At 33.2% G+C, this 25,659-nt stretch overlaps 1 protein-coding gene and 2 long non-coding RNA genes across 4 annotated transcripts; 2 read left to right on the forward strand and 1 right to left on the reverse strand.

The window, feature by feature from the left end:
- Window positions 1-632: 632 nt before the first annotated feature.
- On the forward strand, window positions 633-19,982 carry AdamTS-A (ADAM metallopeptidase with thrombospondin type 1 motif A). 2 transcript variants are annotated; one of them, XM_065312429.1, is made up of 14 exons: window positions 633-1,179; window positions 2,606-3,401; window positions 10,830-11,233; window positions 11,560-11,686; window positions 14,336-14,899; window positions 14,954-15,188; window positions 15,240-15,383; window positions 15,503-15,662; window positions 15,715-16,153; window positions 16,224-17,058; window positions 17,118-17,445; window positions 17,499-18,963; window positions 19,020-19,219; window positions 19,278-19,982. In XM_065312429.1, exons 2-14 carry the CDS (start codon window positions 2,741-2,743, stop codon window positions 19,359-19,361), a joined length of 5,646 nt encoding a protein of 1,881 aa, XP_065168501.1. In that variant the 5' UTR covers window positions 633-1,179; window positions 2,606-2,740; the 3' UTR covers window positions 19,362-19,982. The 2 variants fall into 2 exon arrangements, with proteins under 2 accessions (XP_065168501.1, XP_065168492.1); XM_065312420.1 differs by having other exon boundaries at window positions 634-1,179; window positions 11,560-11,682; window positions 14,332-14,899.
- A 3,715-nt stretch (window positions 19,983-23,697) lies between these two features.
- Window positions 23,698-24,532, reverse strand: LOC135801278 (uncharacterized). Its single transcript, XR_010550347.1, has 3 exons — window positions 24,400-24,532; window positions 24,153-24,263; window positions 23,698-24,096 (listed from the first exon to the last, which is right to left on the reverse strand). It is a non-coding gene; the product is annotated as an uncharacterized lncRNA (long non-coding RNA).
- Window positions 24,370-24,831, forward strand: LOC135801284 (uncharacterized). The gene is made up of 2 exons (XR_010550348.1): window positions 24,370-24,466; window positions 24,534-24,831. It is a non-coding gene; the product is annotated as an uncharacterized lncRNA (long non-coding RNA).
- Window positions 24,832-25,659: the final 828 nt, after the last annotated feature.

Consider the following 25,659-nt stretch of genomic DNA (forward strand, 5'->3'; position numbering starts at 1 on the left):
TACCAACAAAGATAATAAGCATCCTGCAAGAACTCTACACTGATGCAAACTGCAGTGTGTTACACAACGGTGAAAAAGCGAAAGTTTTACGATACACAGAGGAGTAAAACAAGGATGTGTCATATCCCCATTACTATTTAACATCGCCTTAGACTACATACTAGCAAAGGTAGACCAGAACAGGGATGGGTTGCGCTGGACACTAACCTCGCACCTCAGCGACCTGGATTACGCCGACGACATCTGCCTGATGTCACATACGTTCGAAGGCGTGAGCCGACAGCTAACAACATTAGCAAGGGAGGCAAGTAAAATTGGCCTAAGAATAAATATTGCCAAAACAAAAGAAATGCGTATAAATACAAACAACACCTTAAAACTCCAAATAGATAATACGGAAATAGAAGAGGTCAAGGAATTCCTATATCTAGGAAGTATAATTGACATAAAAGGGGACCGTATCATATATATATCATAGAAAAACTGTCAAAAATGGTAAAATGAGAAATTTTTGACTAAAAACCATTTTCAAGTCAATTGTACACACAAAATGAAAAGAAAAAATAGTTATTAGGTACATGTAATGTTTTATTTTGTCAATAGCCCATTTTTTACAGTTTTAAAACTTTTTAAAAGTTAAGTAAACTTAATATAAGTAAGTTGCGCCAACTCTCAAACTCCTGCTTAGCGCCAGTACCCAGCTGTACCCGTTGGCGGGGATATCCTGGCGACTTTTAAACTCACTGATGTAGTAGAGTTGAAACGAATTGTGAGTCTTTTATCGCGTGTCGACGTCGGCGGTTGTCGATCGCTCGCGAGATATAAACGCGTGCGACTTCAACCGGCGTGCGATCCACAAACTTTCGTACTTTTTCCGTAAAAAGTACTTCGAATAATTAAATTTAAATTTAATAAGTGTATACGTGCGTGAATCTCAATTTTTCGAGCGTGGCGCGCGTGAACACGGATCTCGCGGAAAGTTTAAATAAGATACACAGAGGAATCGAAGAAGTTATTACGATAAATTCAAAGATTAGTAAATTTTCGGCGGCTCTTTGGATCATCAACGGGTTTACTTGATTTCGAAGTCTAGAAGTATAAATAAAACGAACGAATTCACGGATTACAAATCGAAGAATGAATTGAGGAATGAATCGAAATTGATGTTAGAACTGAAAAGTAAGATTTGCATTTGTTGTTTTCTTTATTTTAGCTTTTAATTGAATTGTTAGCTTTGAAATGTGTTACTGATTGGGTAATTTACGCTAATTTAATTAGAAGTTTGTTGAAGATGCGCGTTTAAGTTTAATTTACACGTGTTTCGTTTATAACCTATCAATGTTTGTTGTTATTGATTATTTATTTCGTAGTGTGGCGTGTTTTTGTAGTTGTTGTTTTGAGAATTGATTCTGTTTTAAATTCTGATCGTATAATGGTTGGAAATCATAATATACAGAGTTTTCTAAGAAAATTATTACTTTGTTCACAAAAATTATTGAAAGACCAAGTTATTAGTTGATAACTTCTTGAATAATTATTTAATTAACATAAAATTTATTGGTTATATGCAAAATATATTGGAGAGTTGATTCCTAAAAGAATTTAATTCTAAGTCATTAATTATAGGAGTTATTCGTTACTTTCTTTGATAATATTTTGTGTTTTTTGAGAAATTTAGGAAAAAGTTTATTTTTTGCAATTTTTAATTAATTAATCATACACCATATAAGATAGAAGAATACTTTTTTATTGATCGATTCTGTATTAAATTCTACGTTTACTTTTATCAACATTTATCTAAAAATATAATTATTAAACTAGTTATTAAAAAATTAGTCATTTTTTACAATTACATAAAGAAATATAAATCATCAATAATCTAATATTCTAATTAATCAAATCTATATAAAGGTTGATGCAGAATTTAATTCAGTATTGATATTTTAAAGAATTTTTATTTGAGGACATTAAACGTTTGAGTTATAAATTATTTACACCATTGAAACATGTTTTTTTCGTTGAATTCGGACAAAATTCTAATTTCTCTTGAATTTTTTAATTATTCATAAATTAAATATGATAGAATAATAATTCATTGACAAATTCATTATGTGTTAATTTCTACCTATAATTATGCATAGATTAATTTAGAAAAACTTATATATACAAGGTAAAGAAAGTAATTTTTTAAATAATTTAACAAAATTTATATATCACTACCAATCTAACAATTAAATTTGGTAAATGAAATCATTATCAGATGTAGAATTAAATACTTACCAATACACAGAAAAAATAATGATTCTATCATAATTGGTTTAAAAGTTATCATTAAAAACCGCGCAAAAACTTTGATAATTTACGCATCACTCTGTAATTATCACATGTTCGGGTTTTTTGTCAATGATGCATTAATTACGAAGCGTAATTAGTAAGAAATCGTAAGAGTTCATTACATACCAAGAATCGCGCGTAAGCAAAAATTTTCTTCTGTATTCGCATTAAAAAACAACAATTAAGCACAATTAATTTGATAGGTACATACTAACACTCTAACATCAATTAAATAATTAATTAATTATTAATTAATATGATTTATTTACAGATTTAACATTCACCTGGCGTTCTCAATGTTCTCCATGTCTTCAATCAACTTTTAAACAAGCTGCCATCAAATAACTGCCATGAATATTACCCTTATAAAATTATAAACAATATTATTAATATTATACCTATAATAATGGCGTATGCATTGTCTTATGATAAATTCGACGATCCCGAATACACTCTCATGATGATGGGCAAGCAAGGCAAGCCTAAGAAACAATTTTACACAAAGAAACGACGCTTAAAACTGTGCGGATTCAAAACCACCTACGATGTCAATTCAGCAATGATGAGTACAATCGGTACACCGGCAGTAACAACAACCACAACATTAAATTCAACCGTAGATGACACATGCGATGTGAATATGTTAAAAAAGTGTACGAGATGTTCGAGCGTAGTGAATTTCAATGAGACGAAAACCTGTAAACTTTGTGAACGTAAGAAACATTTAGATCTGGATGCGTTCACGTTCAATTTAGACGAACGCAATCAAAAGAATGAAAAACGTTTGACAACGCGTGAAAATCGACTCGGAAAATGCGCGGGATGGTATTGTGTGTTGGCGTGTCTTGTTGTACTCGCGTTGATAGGGGTGGGTTTTGTTTTACTCGCAAATAAATCCGGAAATGTGAGCATGGAGACCGAGGTGATTAATGCAACAACACTACATCAGGTTACTACTACGCTTGGCAGTGGAGATGAAGAGAACAAAAGATCTGGGACCGGCTCATCGAGCGTGGGCTTCTTCGCGCCGACGACCGCTGCGTTCCAAGACGCGTCTCTGCCCTCAGGTAAAATTCCACTTTGTGCGCGGCCAGTGGTCGAGCTTCTTGTGTCTCATGCCACCAGCTCAGGTGACTTAAGTTCATCCACTAACTTCTTTGTTTTTTTTTTCTTGACTTTTGACGAACAAGTCAAAAGTTGCACTCAGGTAGACATTCACAAACCGTTATAATTGGAGAATTTTTTTTTGATGAGGATTTTGATACGGAAATGTGTGTTGGATGTACTTAAGTCACGAAAAATGATATATTTTTGTGTGTTTGAGTATGAATAGTCATGGCGTTGGTTGGTGTTGAGTGTAGAATATCTCGGAATAATTTTGGCGCGCTATTTTTAACTCAATTCGCAAGGTCAACGATTTTTTGGTGGGTCTTGGTGTACGCGTATTCATTCCTCTAAAATTATCTATTTAATAATCATAAAATGTTTGCTTTTTGAAAAATTGAAAAATTAGTTATAGTCTTGGAGTTATTCGAGTTTAAAGGTATGGAAACCACGCCTATTTCTATAATGCGCATGCGTGAATAGCTTAAATTAAAATACTTTGCTTTTGATTGAGTTTATTTAGTCTTAAAAAGTTTGCTTTTTGAAAATTTGAATTATTGCTCGTAGTTTTTGAGGTATTCGAGTTTTAAGTTATAGTAGCCATGTCTATTTATAAATTACGCATGCGCGAATAACTTAAATTTAATTACATATTTTTCATTTAAAATTACTTAGTTTAATAAGTGTAATATGTTGTCTTTTTGAAAATTTTCAATATTTCTTATAGTTTTTGAGTTATTCGTGTTTAAAGTTATGGGAGCCACGCCCATTTATTAACTACGCATGCGCGAATGACTTAAATAAAAATATTTATATTTTTGATTGATTTAGTATCGCTTAATTACCATAAAATGTTTTTTTTTTGTGAAAATTTTCTGTTTTCTTTAATTTTTTGAGTCATCCAAGTTTTAAATTGCGCATGCGCCAATAGCTTAACTGAAATGACTTCATTTTGATCAAATTTACTTAGTATAACCTAGTATAATGTAGTAATATGAATTCGGATTAAGTTAACTTATTAAAAATAAACATTGCGCGGGCGTGATTTTTATTTAATTCAAGCGTCGAATGCGTCGCGACGCAGACGTCGCTAGGAAAAGAAAATCTTATATTTAGCATTCATATATTCCCTACGTCATATGCGAACTTTTCTTCAAACAGTAATTTTAACTCAAAACTAATGTTTAAGCAATGTGGGCGAAAAAGTATTATGTGTACAACACTTACTTAAGTCATATTTAGCGCGATGTATAAAATTTACGACCGCCAACGACAAACATCAAACGAAGCGAAGTTTTATTACTGAAATATAAAGTTTAAAAAAATAAACAACTAAATTAACAAACTAATCTGAAACCGAAATTGTTAATCGCCAATTATTATCTCATTAATTTATTAATATTAGCATGTCTGAAAGATTCGTTTCTGCGTATGGTTAACTAAGGTCGTCGACTTGAACTCTCGTTCACTAAAATCTAAAACGAAAAAAATGATGAGAAAGAGTGAGAGAAGCGTTTAATTTCGCGTCGTCTGCTGTTGTAATTATAATGTTATATAAATAAATTGTCGAGAATGCGCGCGCATCCCAATCACAATCACAATCATGAATGCGAACATTAAAAACATTAACGTTTATGTAATTATTTCAGTGATTAGGATGAATTAATGACATTGACAGATAAGTTGACTTAAGTTAAGTCAATTTGACTTAAATATAAAAATAGCGTTTTGCATTGATTGGATTCTCGATTCATACAAGATTTTATATTTTATGTATTCGTGCGCGCGCATTTGCTTGTTCACAGCTTAAGTTAAGCCAGTTTCACAGACTGTAAGTAAGGTGAATGACACACTGTGAATAAATTCACGATTAGCCTCACAACACGCCACCAAACCATATCACACACAAACCTTATCCAAAGTTACTCAGTACCTTCAATAAGTAAAGCTACAGTTAAGTCGGCTTAAGTTTTTTTCTCTTCGTCATTGATAGATTGATCAATCGGAAGATTGATTCACATGTTTACTTTGCTAAGTAAGTAACACACTTTACTTAAGTTAAGGCAAGCATGCGCTTTGACTTAAGTTAATAAACAATTGCGTGTGGAATACTGGAATACGGAAATGCGAAGCAAATAAACTTTTTGAATTTTGTTGATATCTTGTACGGTTTCGGTGTAAATTGAATTCAAAGTTTTGGTTTATCTGATTGGTTGTGTGAGTGTGGTTGCAGCGCCACGGGGAGTGATATTGCTGAATGCAACGCATGCGTATATGTATACGAGGGAGGAGCATAAAAAACTTTAAATAGAAATAACTCAAAAACTATTAGAGATAAATCAAATCTGTAAACAAATTTTATTTCTGAAACTCAAGATGTTTTTATTGTTTAAATAACAGTAGCGCAAGATTCAATTACCTTTCTAATAGGTAGGTATGCAATTGTTTCGTGTAATATGAGTTATTATCATATTGTTTTGCCGATAGACAATACTAAACCTAAACATGATTTATTGCTAAATTGTTTATTTTATGTGCGCTGGAAATAAAATTAAGTAAAAGGATGATAAAACCTTCATCGAAATGCGTGAATGTGGGAAATTTGGATTTTTATGAAAACAAACATGGTTCAAATCGGAATTTCCAAAATGTGCAAATTCCAGGAAATTGTTTATTATTTTATGCATTCCATGTGATGCATCATTAACAGATGCAAAAATATTCAGATTATTAGTAGCACCATTATGCATCATCATTTGGGTTTATATTTTAATCTGTTTTTAGTTAAACTGGAATTTCTATAATTCTACAGAATTTATAAAAATAATTCGTGCGGTTTAAAAATGATATTAATGTTATAAAAAATTCAAAAATAAACGTTTTCCGGTGTCATTTTGAAACGTGCTTAAAATAGATTCCGAGAAATAAATAGAAAAGAATAATTAATTGAAGGAAATAAATTTACAATAATTTTTACAAAATTCAGTCATTTTGTTGTTTGTCTGTATAACAAAACGTCTTTTAACTTTTGCAAAATTGTCGCAATGCCGGCGATCGCATTCTAATAATATCTTGTTGCGGCCGTTGCTGGCTAGCCTAAAAATATTACTTGTGTCCGAGTTGTACGAATGCACACACAATGCTCGCAATGCGATACTTGAAATGCCCGATTACTTTTGTTATTTATGTATAACAAATGCACAGCACACAAGAACTTCGTCGATGCATTCCGAGCTTAATTTATTTTAAGACTATATCTTTTTGTTTTGTTGAAATAACTACAATAGTTTTTGTTTTATTTGAGTTTTAAAATTTGGGAGCCACGCCCCTTTGACTTAACCTTACTTTTTTAAATTAAGAGGTTTTTTCTTGAAAAATATTATATAAAGAAAAAACATTGAGTAAATCTATGTTTATTTTGCTAAAATATGTTCAAAGTTAAAAAGTTAATCTCATGTTTTGACTGCGCTGATTTTTCGCAGAGTTTTCTCAAATTTCAAGGTTAGCCCCGCATGAAAACCGCGAGATTATCGCTTCTGTTTTTTCCGACCTACTTCTTTAGAAATAAAATATTACCATTCGACATTGAAAGCTTTGATGATAAACAAAGTCTGTTAAAGTCCAATCTGTGTTATTCTTACGTAAGTAACACGTCTGCAAAAATTTCCTCAAGGATTTTTACTTACTAGAACCCATCATCACTTGAAACATTTTAAAAATCTCTAAAAATATCTAAATTTAATTTTTTTAAATTATTTATTATCAATTGCATCAAATTTTTAATCCAAAAACGTAAAATTTACAAAAAAGAAGAAAATTTTAAAAATAATTTTGTTTTAATTAGTTTTTTGGTGTGTGAATATTTTTATAGTTTTTAACACCATCGGATAAATATTTACGGCTGGTTTCACTCTCAAGGATAGAAAAGCTGTTGATTTTTTCCTGCTAATTTCGCGCTTGAGTCGTTAATAAATCAACGCATCACTCGAAAAAATCGAAAAAGTTCGCTCAAAGCTCAAAAAATTAATCATTTCTCACTATACATTGCAGAACTCAATAAATTTAAATAAACAGTGCATTCCATCATGCATATTCATTGCCTGCGTTATCAAGTGGACACCCATGAAGGTCCTTGAACGTGATGAATCCGAATCATACGAGCGAATTTGATATTCGTGTAAAAGGTCGTTCCCTTTTTTATTCTGCACTGTCTGTGGCATTAATACACGAGAAACACATTAATGTATCAAATTTATTTTCACCACGTCGTGTTTAATTAAAATTAAGTGATGTTGACTTAAGTTAAGTAAATTAAGTTAAGTTGTAAAAAAATATTGTTATATTCGCCAAGTATTTTTTACGATTTTTTAAATGCATTTTTAATGCACTGTATATGAGTTTTGGGCGTGCATAAAAATTTGATATACATATTAACTTGTAACGAAATATTTGGCTGCAGTTGCAACGCAGACGAAATTAAATAAACATTTGTATGAGTCAATATTGCACATTAAAGCAGAACATTTTATATTTTACATTTTTTAATTATCTTTATTAGTTTAGCTATAAATCAAGTTTAAAGTATTTTGTAGTGTTTTGTGCTACTACGCATGCGCATCACGCTTAAGGGGCGTGGCACCAAAAACTTAAAAACTAAATAACTCAAAAACTATTAAAGTTATCTTAAAAATTCAAAAAAATTAATTTTTCTTTGTAAATTTATAAGTTAAAAACGGTAGCTGAGTTGTATCCTAGCAAAAGATAGTAAACATAGACATTTATTTATTTATGCGAATGCGAATACGTACGCAGTCTCTCGATCATAGCGTCCTTGTAACCGTTTCGTTTCGAACTCATCGAATCGATTTTTTCCAACATTTTATTTGTTTCAACATCTAGCATCTTGCAGGCTTAGTTTTCGGCTCGGTAATCGCTTGTCATAACAAATTTCAAAGATCACGCGATTAAAAATAAAATTAGCCTCCGGATAAAATTGGATTTTATGCAAATGCAAACGAACTAATCGCTGTCTAATTATGGGTAATTCGAAAAATTAGTTACCGTAAATGTGTGATGCAATAAATAAATATATTATGAATGAATAAAATGCTTGTTTATTTCATTCATGTTGTTCATTCATAGATTTCAACATTTTTTAATGTTTTGTTATTCTTGTGATAACATTCATTCCGCGCGCGCAGATATTTCAATTAAAATTAAACGCCTGCTTTTGATAATTGCATAAATTAGTCGCCAAGCACAAATTAATAATATGCATGTGTTCTGTATGAAATTGCAAATTTAGATTCGCCATTTGTATGGTTAGACTATTTTTGCCTTGATCTCATATTCCATTGCGAGTGTTGCGCTGGGTCTTGAGAGTGGTGTCAATCTGACAATCCAAATATTGCTCACAAAGCGTATTAATCGATTAAGAAGACGGAATTGTTATTATGCCATGAGTCAAAACAGCGCGCGCACCAGAGGTCAATTGGGTGTTCGCGCGAAAGCAAATTAATTGAAATATTACAGTGGGCTGCACGCCTGTCAACTTTTGATTAAATCGCGACGATTGCAATGATATACTACAACATAAATTCAATACTTTTATAGTTTTTAGATTTATTATCTAAAATCAGTTTGAATTTTTTAATTATCTCCAATAGTTTTTATGTAATTCGAGTTTAAAGTTTAGGGAGCCACGCCCTTTCACTTACGCGCGTGCGTTAACCACTCAGCCACTCACCCGCATCTTTTGACAGCCGTAGGCGTGGTTCAATAAACTTTAAACTCAAATAACTCGTGAACCATTCAAGCTATCAAAAAAATTTCAACGATAATAAATCATTTAAAACTTAAACTTAAAAGGTTTAAATGCTTTTTTACTATTACACGTAATTATAATTATGAATAATTTTTGTTTCAAGTACGAAACGTGCGAAACGTTGATCATCAATTTAAAAAGTCGTCATCAGTGGAATTAAAATTATTCCGCTCGATTAGGGAACCAAGGCGTGTGTGTTACAAAATAGAAGCACGCACAAGGCGTTGGACGACTATTTATAGCGTTTACTATAAACATTAATAACATTAATGAGAATATTAGGTTTCATATGCACGTAATTTTTTTAACAACAATTTCTCAATATATTTAAATGCGCACGACATTGAAATTTATGATATCATCAATTTCGTTTTGAACGTCTTAAGTTGACTTGTCAGATGTTATCTTCCTAGAATATGGAGTCATAAAAGTGAATAATTTATGTTGCATTATTGCAGCTTCCTTGTTTCCATATTTGGAGTAAAAAGTCGTTTCAACTGCAGTGCAAAATAAGTGACAGATCACTTAATTTATTTTTTAAAATATAAAATTAGACACAAATTAGTCAATTTCCTTGTTTACTTTTAAGGATAACTCAAAACATGTTTTTTCTTTGATTTTGACATTTAAATTACTGTTGCAACAAATTGCAATGCAACAGTAATTAGAATTTATTTATAGAAGTATTTAGTTTTTAGCTGTATTTGTTGTAAGCAATAACAATTGCAATTTGTTGTGGTCGTGGCATATTCTCAAGGATAATCCATGGCTGATTGATGTCTTTATTGTTCGCTGGCGCTGGTTTCACGAGCATTTCACGCTCTTTTAGGCGCATTTATTTGTCACGCCTCGGTTCACTACGAGTATGCATAATATTCGCGATAGGAAATTCTACAATGCGAATAAAATCGTCAGTGCCGAGTGTTTATTTAAACTTAAACACTCGTAAAATTTTAGATTTATGTCGGCTAGCCTCGACCAAAAAAAGAACTACACATACACTTGTTGGTTGTATAGTAAAATTGTTATTTATAACTGTAAACGATAAACATTTTCCGACGCGTCGACAATTAACTTTTTCCTCTCGCGTGTTAAATTATAAAAGTATACGACAATCACTTACGCTCTGATGTTTTAATTGTAGTGTTTTAATGTTTTATGAAGCGTGCGAATGAATCTCGATGCGACAATTAAAATGCAATTAATCGAAATGTATGCTATTACGCAGAAATAATTACTTATGTGTAATTAGTATTGCTTGTTTTATGCAAATTACATTTATCACATTACACAATCCTTGAATTATTTATGTTTTTTTAAATTGTTTCGGAAAAATCGTTTAATTTTATTACAAAAATCTTTTTATACTTTTTTTATATCTTTGTTAGTTTTTGTGTAAACTTGAGTTAAAGTTTAGGGAGCCACGCCCTTGCATCACAATGCGCATGCGTCGCACAACCCTATGTTAAATTCCCATATCAACTTAAAACTTAAATTACACCAAAACGAAAAAAGATAACAAAAAAATTTAAAAAACAAAAATTAATTATTTTTTTCTTCTTTTCAGATTATCCTGGTGATAGTCCAGCTTCAGAAACACCAACGCCATCTATAGCATCAACTGTCTCCATCGACTACACAAAAAACACTCTATCAGCCAAAACTACACCTACAATTATAAATCCAGTTAACACAAACGATTCTAACATGGAATATGTTACGCCATTAAAAAATTCACCCCCGCTGCACGTGTATGATAAGATTTACGATGAGATAAGAAGCGGTGACACTGTCAGTGTCAACGAGAACGTCGAAGAACTAGCGAATACGAACGTTGTCCATTCCGGGCATTTTCGAGATAACACTGCCGAAGTTTTTGATCCGCATCCTAAGTACGAGATTAACGCGACCAATAAAAAGATTGTATTGGAATTGACGCAGGATATGAATTTTAGACCTCCACATTTAAGGGTGAGTAAAATGTTAATCAAATTGTTTTTAAATTTTTTTGATATCTTTATTAGTACGGATGGAAAATGAGTTTGAAGTTTGGTTAGTTTTACTGTTTACATGTTCGGGGCGTGGCTCCTGAAACTTCAAAGCTTAATATCTGGCAAAGTATAAGAGATATCAAAAAACTATAAAAGACATTTTTCTGTTTAAAATTAATAAAATTATCATAAAATGTTGTTGATTTGTATAAATATTAATAATTATTTCAATGATGAATTAAATTATGGATTGTTTTGATTGAATTTTTGTTGTGTGTTAATTTATGTTGCTTGTTTTGCTTGCAGATAGTTTCTGTGAGCAACAACATCAGCAGGAAACACGACGACAAGAATCCAGCATGTTACTACACCGGGACGGTGCGCGGCGAGCTCATTTCGCATGTTGGCGTTTCCTTATGCAACGGCATGGTAGGTGGGTGACTGGTAACACAGTTTCGAACTACATAAAAATTTATTAATATTCACACATTCTCACAACTGCAAACTATCACCTAAACGTATAACCTAACACATAATCTAAATCTAAAAATATTATCCGGGAGCATTTTTTGCCCTTTAAAGTCTATTAGCGTAATGTAACGACCTATAAAATATAGGTTGTCGATAAATATAAAACTGGAACACCGGAAAGTACCGAAAACTCACATATCTAAGAAATTCAACACGACAAACAGTTTGAAACGTATAAACGTTTGTTTATTGCCGTCATGGACATTCCTTACAACTTTATTGGCGTGCTTTGTGAACAGATTTATTGTGCGTTGGTTTTATGACAAAAAAAAATTATTTAAAGATGCACAGCAGACGAAGTGATACGCAGCAGTGAAAGAAAACATTTAAATATTCCAAGATATGCAACGAGCATAAAATTAAATTAATGGCAGTCATTTATTATCTTTTATACTCTTCGGAATTCATACTCACGAAAAAATAGTATTAATAAAGCTGTCTTGAATTTATATTTTTTATTTTTGGCAATAGCAGCAAGAAAAACAGGAAAAAATGAAGGTATAATATAATAATTTATATTATTAGATTTTGAGCTGTTTTATTAGGTGTGCCAAGAATCAAAAAAGAGAAAATCCGAACAGATAAATTTAATTTCATCAAGATTTCCTGATTATGCGCGTTTTGCATTTGATAAATTATTTATTGCTTCATTATTTCCTCACACGCATAAATCATCATTTCAATTACGTATTTTGTATACATATTCAACGTGAATCTAATGCGTACTTAATTGCGATGAAAAATTGCGCGTACAAACACGCATCATAATTCTGAAGCGGCTCGTTAAATGAAATCTTACGAAATCATAATGAAGAACGAAGTAAAAGCGTAAAATATAATGAATATGCGTGTGTTTCGTAGTGTTTGAATGGATAATGCGTCTTTGTGCGTTTAACAATCATGGTAATAACAATTTGCCTAGAACTTTGTGTGATTGGTGATATTTTTTAGTGTTAGAAATAAGGATGTTGCAACTCGTTTCAATGGACCGTAAATCACGTTAACATTTACTGCAGAGTTAAACTTTAAGATTATCTTTTTGCACGTGTTCAGGAAATCATTTTTTAATGGATTAAGCGTTAAATTCTTGAATGAAAATGTTAAAGAAGTTTTTTAATATCGCGCTTTGTTTGGGAGATATTCAAGTTGAAAGTTTTTATTTTTATAGGTTAGTATAACTGGTTGCGTTCTACACATGCGTATGCGTATATTATAAACTTTAAATTTAAATTACTCGAAAACTATAAAAGATATTTAAAAAATTCAAAATCATTTCGGTAGTAGATTTTTTCCTTTATTTTACTATTGTTTATGATATTTTTTATGTGTGCGTTTGCCCTATTTTATTCGAGTTTTTATTGCACCGAGTTTAAAACTTTTTTACTACTTTCATTACTCAATGATCGCGTCTAATCATCCATTAAAATGGTCCGGCGTCGATTCCGTCATATGCTGATTGAACCCAATTCGAGCTTTCGTGTTTTATCTCGTTTTTATGGCTTTTTAAACAGCCGCAGCCTCGCACCTATTACTTCATCGCGATGAACGTAATTTTTTTTCTAGGTTTATAGTTTATAGTAATCGTATAGTGTAATTTATATGTGTATGGTGGGTTGTGTAGTTGTGTTTTTCTTCTTGTCTTCATGGTGGGGTTTATTGGTTCATTGGTTCCATTATAAAGAAATAAAACACGCGCACGTGCATCTCGTCGAATCGTTAATCTTGAATGAACTGTAAGCGACTTAAAAGCAGACTCACGGCTTAAGTCTAAATCGATTTCGGAGCAGACGCGGTCAGTTATGTTTTCTTGAACATCAGAAGAACTTGTTTGGATATGTTGGATAGTAGGACGGGTAAGAGGCAGCAATAGAAATAGATTTTTTGTTTTAATAGAAACTAGGTTCCGCACTAATGCAATAATTAGAAGCAATTTAAATTAAAATGAATCTTTTTATATTTTTTTGTTATCATGTACAGTTTAGTTGATATAATAATTTAACGTTTTGGGAGCCACGCCCATGTTACTAAGCTCTCCGCGCGTGCGCACTACAACACAACATTACAATACTTTAAACCTAAATTACTCATAAAGTTTGAACGCTATTGAAAAAATTCAAAAACATTTCTGTTTAAAATTGAAAACTGCAACAAATGAATAATCTTCTTATCGGTTATTTCCGTTGGTGTTTTGTCAGGCTTAACGAATCATTAAGCACGTTCGTATGTCTACGACCGGCCATTGTTTGCGTATGTTCCATCGACGTTTGTTGCATATTTCGTGGCTCATTACTCTCGGCATGTTTTTAACGCGACTTATTTCCGTCGATACCCCGCCAAAGTGTTGACATTTCGGACACGTCTTTCTGCAAAATTTAACTACTCACCAAATGCTAGACTGTTTGATGCCTGTGGGGACGTTTTCTATTTTTGATCATACGATTATAAACAAATTAAAACTACTAAATATAGCCTACACTCATATTGAATTGACTTTCTTTGAACTCTGTTTAATATTCGATTTTGTTTTCGTTCTGCGTGTGTTTGAAGACAGGTTACATCAAAACCTCACATGGTGATTATCACATCGCACCCGATGAGGAATACGATCCTGTTAAACACAGTAAAACATCCATTCGGCATCGATTGACTAAGATGCAGAAAAATGAGGTTGGAAACGCCGAGGATCAATCCGATGTGCATGATAATGATGAAGTTATTAGCAATCCGGTTCATTTTGAACCTTTACCGGATAAACCTTTGAAAAAGCGAAGGTTTATTCATAGATCTACGAGATCTGTAGGAGGATATGAAGATGATGTGGTTGATTATGCGTATTATTACCATCATTATGGCGAAGACGAGATTGCGAATTCTGCTAAGGACCAAGCAAATTTCGAAAAGAACCAACCTTATTATATTGCTACCATGGTGGTTACAGATCGGAAAATGTCTGAATATCATAAAAACGAAGATGATTTAACCAGATATATTTTGACTTTGATGTCACACGCTGCGTTGTTGTTCAAAGACGCTACAGTTGGTAACCCTATCTCCTTGGTAGTCGTAGATATTGTTATCCTGAACAATACAGATTTTACAGCTCCTAGTAGTCCAGGTAAACGGTCAAAATGAGTTTTGTTAATGAAAAATTTTAAAAATATTTTTATAGAAATTCTCCGGAAATTTTGCGAATATCAAACGAAGCACAGCCATAAAAAACATGACGTTGCCCTTTTGCTAACCCGTGATGTCATTTGTAAAAACGCTTCTGTCGAGGTGTGCACCACGCTGGGTGTGGCCGAAGTAGGTTCCATGTGTAATCCGTCTTCCAGTTGTGCAGTGGTTCGTGATAAGGGTCTTTCAACGTCTTTTACGATCGCTCATGAACTGGGACATGTTTTAAGGTAGGTCCCAATAATGGTCCACATGCGGATATTACATTTTTCTATTGTTAGTATGCCCCATGATGATGATCGTAAATGTAACAAGATCTACAATGGTACCACTCCGAATTATATCATGGCGAGGTCGTTGCACCATGAAACACAACCATGGCATTGGTCACAGTGCTCCAAACACTATCTCACTGAGTTTCTAAAGTAAGTAGTTAGGAATAGTAGTAGTAATAGGTAGTAGGAGTAATTTTAGTTTGTTATGCTTTTGTGTGGTTTTGTCAGGTGTGCGTTTTCTAATTGTTCCTTGCTCTATCCCTAAACAGTTCTCCCAGATCACGTTGTCTTTTAGATGTGCCACATGAAGATCATATGCGTGATAATCCACTTAGGCCACGTGATAGTCTTCTGCCAGGGGAAGCGTTTCAGGCTGATCAGCAATGCGAACTTGAGTTTGGGCCCGGGTCAAGAATATGCTCATTCATGGTAGGGTTGCATGTATATTATTGAAATGATTTTGATTGACTTTTTTTATTAGCCAAAATGTTCTTCACTTTGGTGCACGCATGAATTCGATACAAAACCGGGTGATTCCGGTTGTAAAACTCAATATATGCCATGGGCTGATGGTACCCCATGTGGAAGAAACATGTGGTGCCTCCAGGGTCAATGCACATCCAAGAATCACTTCAAACCTGTGCATGGGGGTTGGGGAAAGTTCGAACCGCGCGGGAATTGTACGCGTCCCTGTGGGGGTGGGATACAAATGTCTGTGCGTGAGTGTAATAATCCTACGCCAGCTCATGGAGGGTCTTACTGCATGGGACCAAGCCATCATTATAAATCTTGTAATGTTCATCGTTGCCCAAAACATACTCCTGATTTCCGGGAGACTCAATGTGCTCAGTTTAATGGGAACAGTAAAGGACTACATGGCCTGGACCACAATGTTCGATGGGTTCCCAAATATGGTACCAGTAAGAGCAGTTACCTTTTGAAGTGGAATTCTGTAGTTTTAATTGGTTTGTTTTGATGGCTTTATTACAGATATTGAAGATGCTTGTAAGTTGTACTGTAGAGTTGACCTTTCTTCATCTTATTACCTCTTGGAGAATAAGGTTCTTGATGGTACCAAATGTGGTTTGAACAGTTTTGATATTTGCGTCAATGGAGTGTGTATGAAGGGAGGTTGTGATAATCGTCTGGCTTCAAATGTCACTCTAGATGATTGTGGGGTTTGTGGTGGGAACAACAAAGAGTGTTGTAAAAGCGTTGGGTTCTACAACAAAACCAACTACGGTTATAATCATGTCATTCGGATTCCCAAGGGCAGTTCTAATATAATCATCAAACAGGGTGCGTTGGCTGATAGTGATTCAGATGAGAATTATCTATCATTGAAGGACCCACCCGAAGGCAGAGGCCCCAAAGCGTACCACCTCAACGGTAATTCTGTTATATCCGGATACACCAAAGATATCATCTATGGTGGATTAACATTTAAATACAGCGGTAGTAACATTTCGGAAGAGTCTATTGTAACTCCCCCGAAAGCAAAACTTACAAAGGACATCATGGTGGAGGTTCTACAAGTGGGAAACGTGACCTATCCCAATATTGAATGGTCTTATACCATTTCTTGTAAGGACACTCCCAATTACAGTTGGGAGTATTATGAAGATAAATGGACGGACTGTAATTCAATATGTCGTGGGTATCGGTACCCGTTGAGGAAGTGTAAAGATTTGGTGGAGAATGTGGAAGTTAATCCTCAGTACTGCGAGAATCAGAATAATGATAAACCTAAAGCATGCAACACTCATTGTGAACTTGAATGGAGGGTTGTGCAGAAAGGACCGTGTTCTTCTTATTGTGGTCCTGGGTAAGTGTCTTGGAGCAAACTTAAGCACACTTAATTACTATTTATTGATAATATTTTAGTTGGAGAAGTCTTACCCATGAATGTATTGAAATTGATGTAAGTAGTAAGAAACAAAGGGTCATAGACCCACAACACTGCCGTGGTATAAAAGCACCACCTACAAGAGAACGTTGTGAAGGTGCTTGTGAAGCTATTAGATGGCAATATGGCGAATGGGAATTCTGTACTAAATCCTGTGGAGGTGGTCATCAAGAACGAAGAGCTGTTTGCGTAAATGACAAGGGTGAGATCCTAGATGATCATTACTGCGCGCAACAGGAAAAACATGTTTCACAACCTTGTGGGGAGACCATCTGCCCATCATGGTTATTCCACGATTGGTCATCTGTAAGTTTTAAGTACAATTTTTTTACCATTCCCTTAAATATTGTTTTATTTAGTGTTCTGTAACTTGTGGGACTGGAATAAGACGTCGTCAAGTCTCATGCATGTTAGGTAACCGGGTAATGCCTAATCAATTATGTGCTCCTCATCGTCCACCAATAGAAGTAGAGGAATGCACGGAAGCACCTTGTTACGACCCAATGTGGATGCATGGTGATTGGAATGATTGCAGTGGGGATTGTGGAGATACCTACCAAAAACGTTTGGTCACTTGCATGGACACCGAAACAGGGACCAAAATTATTGAAGAGCATTGTACTGCCAAACTTGGTGCCAAACCACAAGATAAAAGAAGGTGTGATCTTCCACAGTGTATTTACGAATGGATACCATCTCCATGGGGGAAATGTTCCAAGTCTTGCGGTGAAGGTGAGCAAACACGACAGGTTCTCTGCATACGTAAGGATAACAAAAACACAGAAAACGATCAATACTGCGAAGGGTTATCGATTGAGAAACCTCCTACTACTAGAAAATGCAATATTACACACTGCCCACCTCAACACAAAATGGATATGAATAAAATAAGACACGCGCAGAGTAGGAGTTATCAATCGAATTTAATAGGAGATGATATGCATTATGATCAAGTTGATTACGCTCGACAATGGAGTTACCATTGGGTTGTCCATAAACACAGCACCACGGAATGTTCCACTGCTTGTGGTACTGGTTACAGAAACCGCACAGTGTCCTGCATTGGTACTTCTCCAGATGGCGAAAATTTTACGTTCACAGATGCGAGGTGTGAACATCTACGACGAAAACCACCGACTTCTATTGTATGTAAAAGATACGATTGCGCTCATGCTTGGTTAGAAAGCAACTGGTCACCTTGTTCCGTCTCCTGTGGAGTTGGTATTCGTCATAGACAAGTCACTTGCAATATGGTACAACGTTATCCGCATTTACATTTTATCCCAACTGATTCCAATAAATGCGCTTTGGTTGGAAGGCCACACTTTGAAGAACGTTGCTCGGAGATGGACTGTAGTGATCCATTCAAATGGAAGAAAGGAGACTGGCAGAAGTGTCGCTCGCAATGCAAAGATGAGAAGCAATTTAGAAGAGTATATTGTGTTGACAGAAGGAATAATAGGGTACCAAATTGGAAATGTGCACAATTACGAAGGAACAAACCTAGAAGGAGAAGGAAATGTGGGAATAGATCGTGTTCAGATGCAAGGAGTTGTAAAGAACTTCAAAGGATTAAGAATGAGAGCAGGAATAACGATTATTGGTTGCGAATTGGCAACAAACGAGCGAAAATTTATTGTTATAAAATGGACACAGATAATCCGGAGGAGTTTATTACTTTACTGGATGGAGAATCTAACTTTTCTGAGGTTTATGCACGGAATGGATATCATGGTCATAGTTGTCCTGCAGATACTTCTTCGAGTATGCAGAGGACCAAGTTTTGGAAGTTTAGACTCGATATTCATCGTATGATAATTATTGGTAAGTATATAACAGTCTAATTTGGTAGCAATTAGTAATGATCTTATATATTTTAGCTGATGATTTTACCCATTCTCGATCACGTTCGGATCAAATACCTTTGGGCACCGCAGCTGATTGTTTCGGGAATTATGGACGATCTTGCATTAAGGGACAGTTTAAAATCGACTTGTCCCGAACTTCCTTTAGATTTTCTTCGGATATAAGTTGGATACCATACGGGCAGAGTCCTAGAAAGTTGATCAAAACTTCAAATGTAAGAATAAAGCGTGTTTGGCCCCAGAATTTTGATTAATTTGTTTTGTTTTTAATAGACTACTATCACAGGACTATGTGGAGGCAATTGTGGCGGATGCAAATTCAATCCCAGCATTGGCCTCAAGGTGGAGATCACATGATGTGAATTCAATCCACCCAAGGAAACCTCATCTACCTCACATCGCCGCTCTAGCGCAAGAATGAGTTGACTCAAACGATCCGGAACACATTTGGTACAAAGCAGCTCTCTATTCTCCGCGGAAATAATCTTGTCTTTTACAATACGTGCCATTTAAATCATTGCCAAATATAATGTTTACACTGTGTAGAAAATTAATTGAGGTACATATTTTCTTTGTATTGAACGTATGCAATTATTGATGACTGCCATTATTTGTTAGATTTAGTAAAACTGCCAATTTCAATGATGATTGTAATTGTACAAAATGCCAGGCAGCTTTCTTAAAAAAGTTTGAAATTGTGTAATTATTGTAATTATTAACATGTTTGTAATCTGTATGCAGGTACTTATTGACAGAGGAACAACGCAAAATTTGTTTTAAAGTTTTGCGTTTGTTTACAGTGATACCGAATTTCGGTTGACTATCAAAGTATTACAATAAAGCAGAAAATTGATGTTATGTTAGTGCTTTGTATGAATGTCGTTTGTTGAAAATGGAAGACATTTTAAGCAATTAAATATTACAAATATTTGTGATTGTATTGACACATTAAAATATGAATAAAATCTTTTACTCTCAGTAATTGCCGTTTTTATTTAATTGCACCCGACAGACTGGACCTACTTTATTGCAGCTTTTTGTATTTTAGGGAGGAAACTTTACCCTTTTAATTTTAAGGGATAAATCGACCCTTCCTTTTTTTGATTTACAAGTTTTCAAAACACGATGCGAAAAACTCCGTATATTTGGCGATTCAGTAGCCCAATTTTATTGTGGTTTATGTCTTCTTATAAAAAAAGAATTTACCTTTCTTATGGTATATGACTTAATCCTCTAAATAGTTCACAACAGCCCTAAAAATGTTATCAAACTGTATGGTTTGCAAATTTTCAAAACACGTTACGCAAAAAACCTTATATCTTACGATCTGCTGTACCAATTTTATCGTGGATTACGTACATTTATAGAAAAAGAGTTGTCTTCTAATTTAATTTAAGAGTTAACACCTCAAAGGGCTTAGAACATGCTTGAAAATGCTATTAAGCATTGGTATATAGCTTATATCACGCGGTAAATCAGTTGTGTTTTATGTTTTCTTATAGAATTAAATTTGTGCCTTCGTTTAATATGTAATATGACACCCTTGAAGTTTCTGGACTGCTCTAAAAATGTTATTAAAAATCCACAATTTAATGTTGAAAAGTGTTGAAACCTAACAAAAATTCATTTCATAAATGTTGAAATCACGCGAACATCCGCTGAAATATTTCAGCCTCCTCGCACATTCTGCTCTCCTAATATCAAAAATCATTTTCTCGATTTATTTCGCTCCGAAAATTATTAAAATGCGACTCAAATTGATTCGGAAGAGGTTTCAAGCATATTGAATATTCGGATCGCAGAATGTGTGAGAAGGTGAAATATTTTCGGCAGGTAAGATTGGTGGGTAGGTAGGTAGTAATATTTATATCTTCTTGGGGTCTATCCAATAAGATGCTTTCTTTGTTATCAATGAAATATTTGTTTGTTTATTGGCTGTTTAAAAACTACACATTGTTTATTCAAATTTTAGCTATTTCTTACATTAGAAGTGATTAAATTGATGATATAATAATTTGAAATGTAAACATCGAGCATTCTAATAAAGAAACATTAACAATAACGGACTAATTACAGAAATATAAAATTTAATTAAAAATGAACATACTAGCGCCCTCTTGTGGCAAGGTATACTATCACAACATCATGCTACTCAAAAATTGCAGAGTTCTACATTTAAATAGATAAAAGCTTGAAGCTAGATTAAAGCTTTGATACTTTGCAACTAGGTGGCGCTAGAGGTATTAAAACTTAATAAAATTACGCCAAAATATTACCAATTTTTCTCAAAAAATAGAGTATTTTTAATAATAATTTAAAGCCATTCTGAGCTTCTGCGGGGGCTAAATGATATATCAAATAAAGGGGCAACTCTTCTTCCATAAGAAAACCTAAAATTCAATAAGATTGGGCTAGCAGCTCGCAAGATATTAAGAATTTTTCATCGCGTGTTTTGAAAATTTGCAAACTATGCCAAAGTTTAATGCAATTTTAAGAGATGTTTTGAGCTTTTCAGCGAGTTACGTCATATAACATGCAAAAGCTCAATTCTTCTTCTACAAAACGGCATAAAGCACAATAAAATTGGCTTGGCGAATCGGGAGATATTGAAGCTTTTTTAGAGCGTGTTTTGAAAATTTGCAAACAAAGTTTAATGTCATTTTTAGTGTTGCTCTGAGCCCTTCAGAGGGATATGGCATATATCATGCAAAAGGTCAATTTGTCTTATACAAAGGGACATAAAGCACAATAAAATTAACGTAGGAGATCGGGAGATATTGAAGTTTTTTCAGAGCGTGTGTTGAAAATTAGCAAACTATGCCAAAGTTTATTGTTTTTTTTTTTTAGTTGTTCTAAGCTCTTCAGAGGGTTAAGTCATATATCATATGAAAGGTCAATTCTTCTTTTATAATATGCATACACCACCATAAAATAGGGCAAACGAATCGCAAGGTATAAAGAGTTTTTCACATCGTGTTTGGATAACTTGCAAAATATGCTATAGTTTAATAGCTATTTTTGGGGCTGTTTTGGGCCCTTTGCGAGGTTAAATAATATATCAGATTAAAGATTACCTCCTATTCTATTCTATGAAATAAATTACGATAGAAGTGAGCAATCGTATCGCAGGACATGGTATATTTTCTACATTCTGTTTTGAAAATTTCCAAAAATGTAGTTTAAAAATTTAATAGCAGTTTTAGGGCTATTGTGAGCCTTGTGAGGGGTTGACTCATACATTAAATATAAGGGAAACTCTATTGTTATAAAAGGACGCAAACTACAATAAAATTGAGCCAGTAAAAGCAAGTTATATGCTGTTTTCCACAGTGTGTTCTGTACATTTACAAAACTATCAAGAGTTTCAAAGGTTCTTACAAGCCACAATGCAATGAAGCACTGAAATTGTACTCTTGACAATTGAAACAAATCATTTACTCTCTGTACATGCCGTTTTATTTAATAACTCCTGACAGTCTGGACCAACTTTATTGCAGCTGCTTGTATTTTATAGAGGAAAACTAACACTTTTATTTAAGGAATGAATGAACCCTACCAATAGCTCAGACCGTATCAAAAATTGGTACTAAACTTTGATAGGATTTGGAAGTTTTACCCCCGATGTGAAAAAAACTCTTTATATCTTGAGATCTACTAGTCTATTTTTATTATGGTTTATGTTGTTTTATAGAAGAAGAATTGACCTTTCAGATGATATATGAGTTAAATCTCGAAAGGGCCCAGATCAGCCCTAAAAATGCTATTAAACATTGGTATGGTTGGCAAATTATTAAAACACTTTGTGAAACATTGCTTATATCTTGCGTTATGTTATAGTTTTTTTGCGTATTCTCGATACTCTTGAAGTTTCTGCGCAGCCCTAAAAATGTTATTAAAAATCTACAAATTAATGTTAAAAAGTGTTGAAACCCAACAAAAATTCATTTAAAAAATGTTAAAATCACGCGAACATCCGTTGAAACATTTCAGCCTCCTTGCACATTCTGCTCTCCTAATAACACAAATCAATTTTTCGATTAATTTCGCTCCGAAAATTATTAAAATGCGACTCAAACCTTGATTCGAAAGAGGTTTCAAGCATACTCAATATTCGGATCGCAGAATGTGTGAGGAGGTAAAATATTTTCGCCAGGTAAGATTGGTGGGTAGGTAGGTGGTAATATTTGTATCTTCTAGGGGTCTATCCAATAAGATGCTCTCTTTGTTATCAATGAAATATTTGTTTGTTTATTGGTTGTTTAAAGTATACACATTGCTTATTCAAATTTTAGCTATTTCTTATATTAGAAGTGATTACATTGATAATATAATAATTTGAAATGTAAACATTGAACATTCTAATAAAAAAATATTAACGATAACGGACTAATAACAGAAATATAAAATTTAATTAAAAATGTACATACTAGCGCCCTCTCGTGGGAAGGTATGCTATCACAACATCATTCTACTCAAAAATTACAGACTTCTGTATTTAAATAGATAAAAGCTTGAAGCTAAATTGAAGCTTTCATACTTTGCAACTAGGTGGCGCTAGAGGTATTAAAACTTGATAAAATTACGCCGAAACTTTTTCGCCTCTTTATACATCCTGCGATCCGAATACAAACTCTGTTCGAAACTTGTGCCGAAACAACTCTAGTGTATAATTAACAAATAAACAATACACAACAGAACCTACACAAGCATATAATTAAACATATTAACAGAAAGTAACTGTTGAATCAAACATTAATACCACATCTACACAATCTTAAGATGTATAACTACATACACAAATTGAGAAGAATGAATGAATTGTTTCTTTTAGTTAAGTCAATTAAGTATGTGTTAATGATACATCATAATTGACACTACAGAAAATGGCAAACTGCTGTTGTTCTTGATGATTTATGTATTGTTAGCTTGGTAGAAGATGTCTTTGTGCCCCATATAATCTCAGTCCTCAACTTGAAGTAGCAGAATGGTTAATATTTGAAGATTCTTCTTACTCTACCATTAAAATCCAAGTTGGAAATCAGCTGATAGTGGCTGTTCATGATATGGAACACTGTTTTAATGTTTCATGATGCTGCAAATCAAATTAAATGAGAATAAGTTCTATAATCAATAAGTGCAATAACTTACCAGATTGCTCTATCACATTGTTCAGCTTTATATATTTGCTTCATTCTACTGAAATGTTTGTAATCTATAAATGAACGTCTTGCTGTGCTGTTTAAAACGTCTGTGATAAATCTGTAAAATTGTAAGAACAAAATGATTAGAAACTTAAAAATGAATTGGAAGTTGTTTATAAGAAATTTGCACCAAAATTGAAGCAACCCAGGTAGCATCACTATTAATTTATATTAATAAGCACAGTAATAATTACCAGAATTTCACATCCAAAGTAATAAATTAAAAAATCGGAAGATTCGGTGAAGTGAAAAGATAAAGTGGTTTGTTTACATCTGTCATTTTTCCGCGCCAAACTGTCAAACTTTCATCTAGTGACTTATTTTTTAGGGTCTTGTCATTTTGTGCATTGCCAATAATGTAACCAAGAAATTGCCGATTTATTCAATGAAATGGAACTATTTAGGGTGGCAGCCACGCTGACCTAGTTTTGCGGCGGCCATCGCAAATTCCTCTAGCCAGACGAAATTCTAGGAACTCTTACTACGTTTTTACTACGGAATCCCGGAATGTCTGGAAAATTACTAAAACTGGAAATATTGATATTTACCGCGTTTTTGTGTGTTTTTTGATGGCTGAAAAACTGGTATCAATAGAAAATTAAAGAATACGCTAATATCTATGGAAATATTTAAATTTTATTTACGTTTTAATACTGAAATAATAAAAATTAGTTTTTAAAAATTCATAAAAAAATACCAAAATAGTTTTTCAATAAAAAAATAAGTGCATATGAATTTGTGACTCTTTGGGAATCTACTGATAGATTTTTGAATTAATTGAAATTTTTTAAGTTAGACAATATTACTTTAACTTTAAAGTGTTTTTTAACTATCTTAGATAAACGTTATCATTATTTGTTTGATGTTGGTGGAATCCCAATTAAACAATTTATTTTATACTTTTTAAATTAGTCAAATTAAATAACAGGTTTAAGAGTTACAGTCTCCTAAAGTTAACTTAAATATGAAGAAATTTTCGATGTGCGTGTAAAATTTTTAATTATTTAAAAATTAAATAAAAAATTAAACAACTTTGAATTTTAAAAAAGTATTTATACTATTATATAAAGCATTTAATAAAGTGTCTATTGTCATTATTTTGAGTTGATATACTTGAAAAATAACTTGTATAAGGGTTGCAACTTCAACCCTTATTTAAACACTCTACATAAGGGTTAAAATAAAAATACTATAGGTGGTTTTATGGGAAATTTAATATACTATTTAATGCTGTTTTAAATATGTTGATATCTTTATGAGTTTAGTGACAAAAAATTAAAGAAGACTAGAAAACATGAAAAATTCTAAAATTACAACATCAATATTTGTTTATTCCTTTTTATGGACTATTGTTTAAATTGACAAAGATAATTAATATATTTCTACTGATATTTAAATATTTAAATACTTTATCAATTGCCGTATATTTTAGCCCCAAATATTTAAAGGATTTC

This window comes from Atheta coriaria, unplaced genomic scaffold, assembly GCF_025399875.1.
Source record: "Atheta coriaria isolate IRGN ID8LTWV9N9 unplaced genomic scaffold, Caltech_Dcor_3.1 hic_scaffold_2_pilon, whole genome shotgun sequence".
Classification (NCBI taxonomy): Eukaryota; Metazoa; Arthropoda; class Insecta; order Coleoptera; family Staphylinidae; genus Dalotia; species Dalotia coriaria.

Coding starts and splice junctions, on each gene's coding strand:
- AdamTS-A (XM_065312429.1), top strand. CDS start 2,741: ATGGCGTATGCATTGTCTTATGATAAATTCGACGATCCCGAATACACT. Junction 11,234..11,559: donor TTAGACCTCCACATTTAAGG/GTGAGTAAAATG, acceptor TTTTGCTTGCAG/ATAGTTTCTGTGAGCAACAA. Junction 17,059..17,117: donor TCTTCTTATTGTGGTCCTGG/GTAAGTGTCTTG, acceptor ATAATATTTTAG/TTGGAGAAGTCTTACCCATG.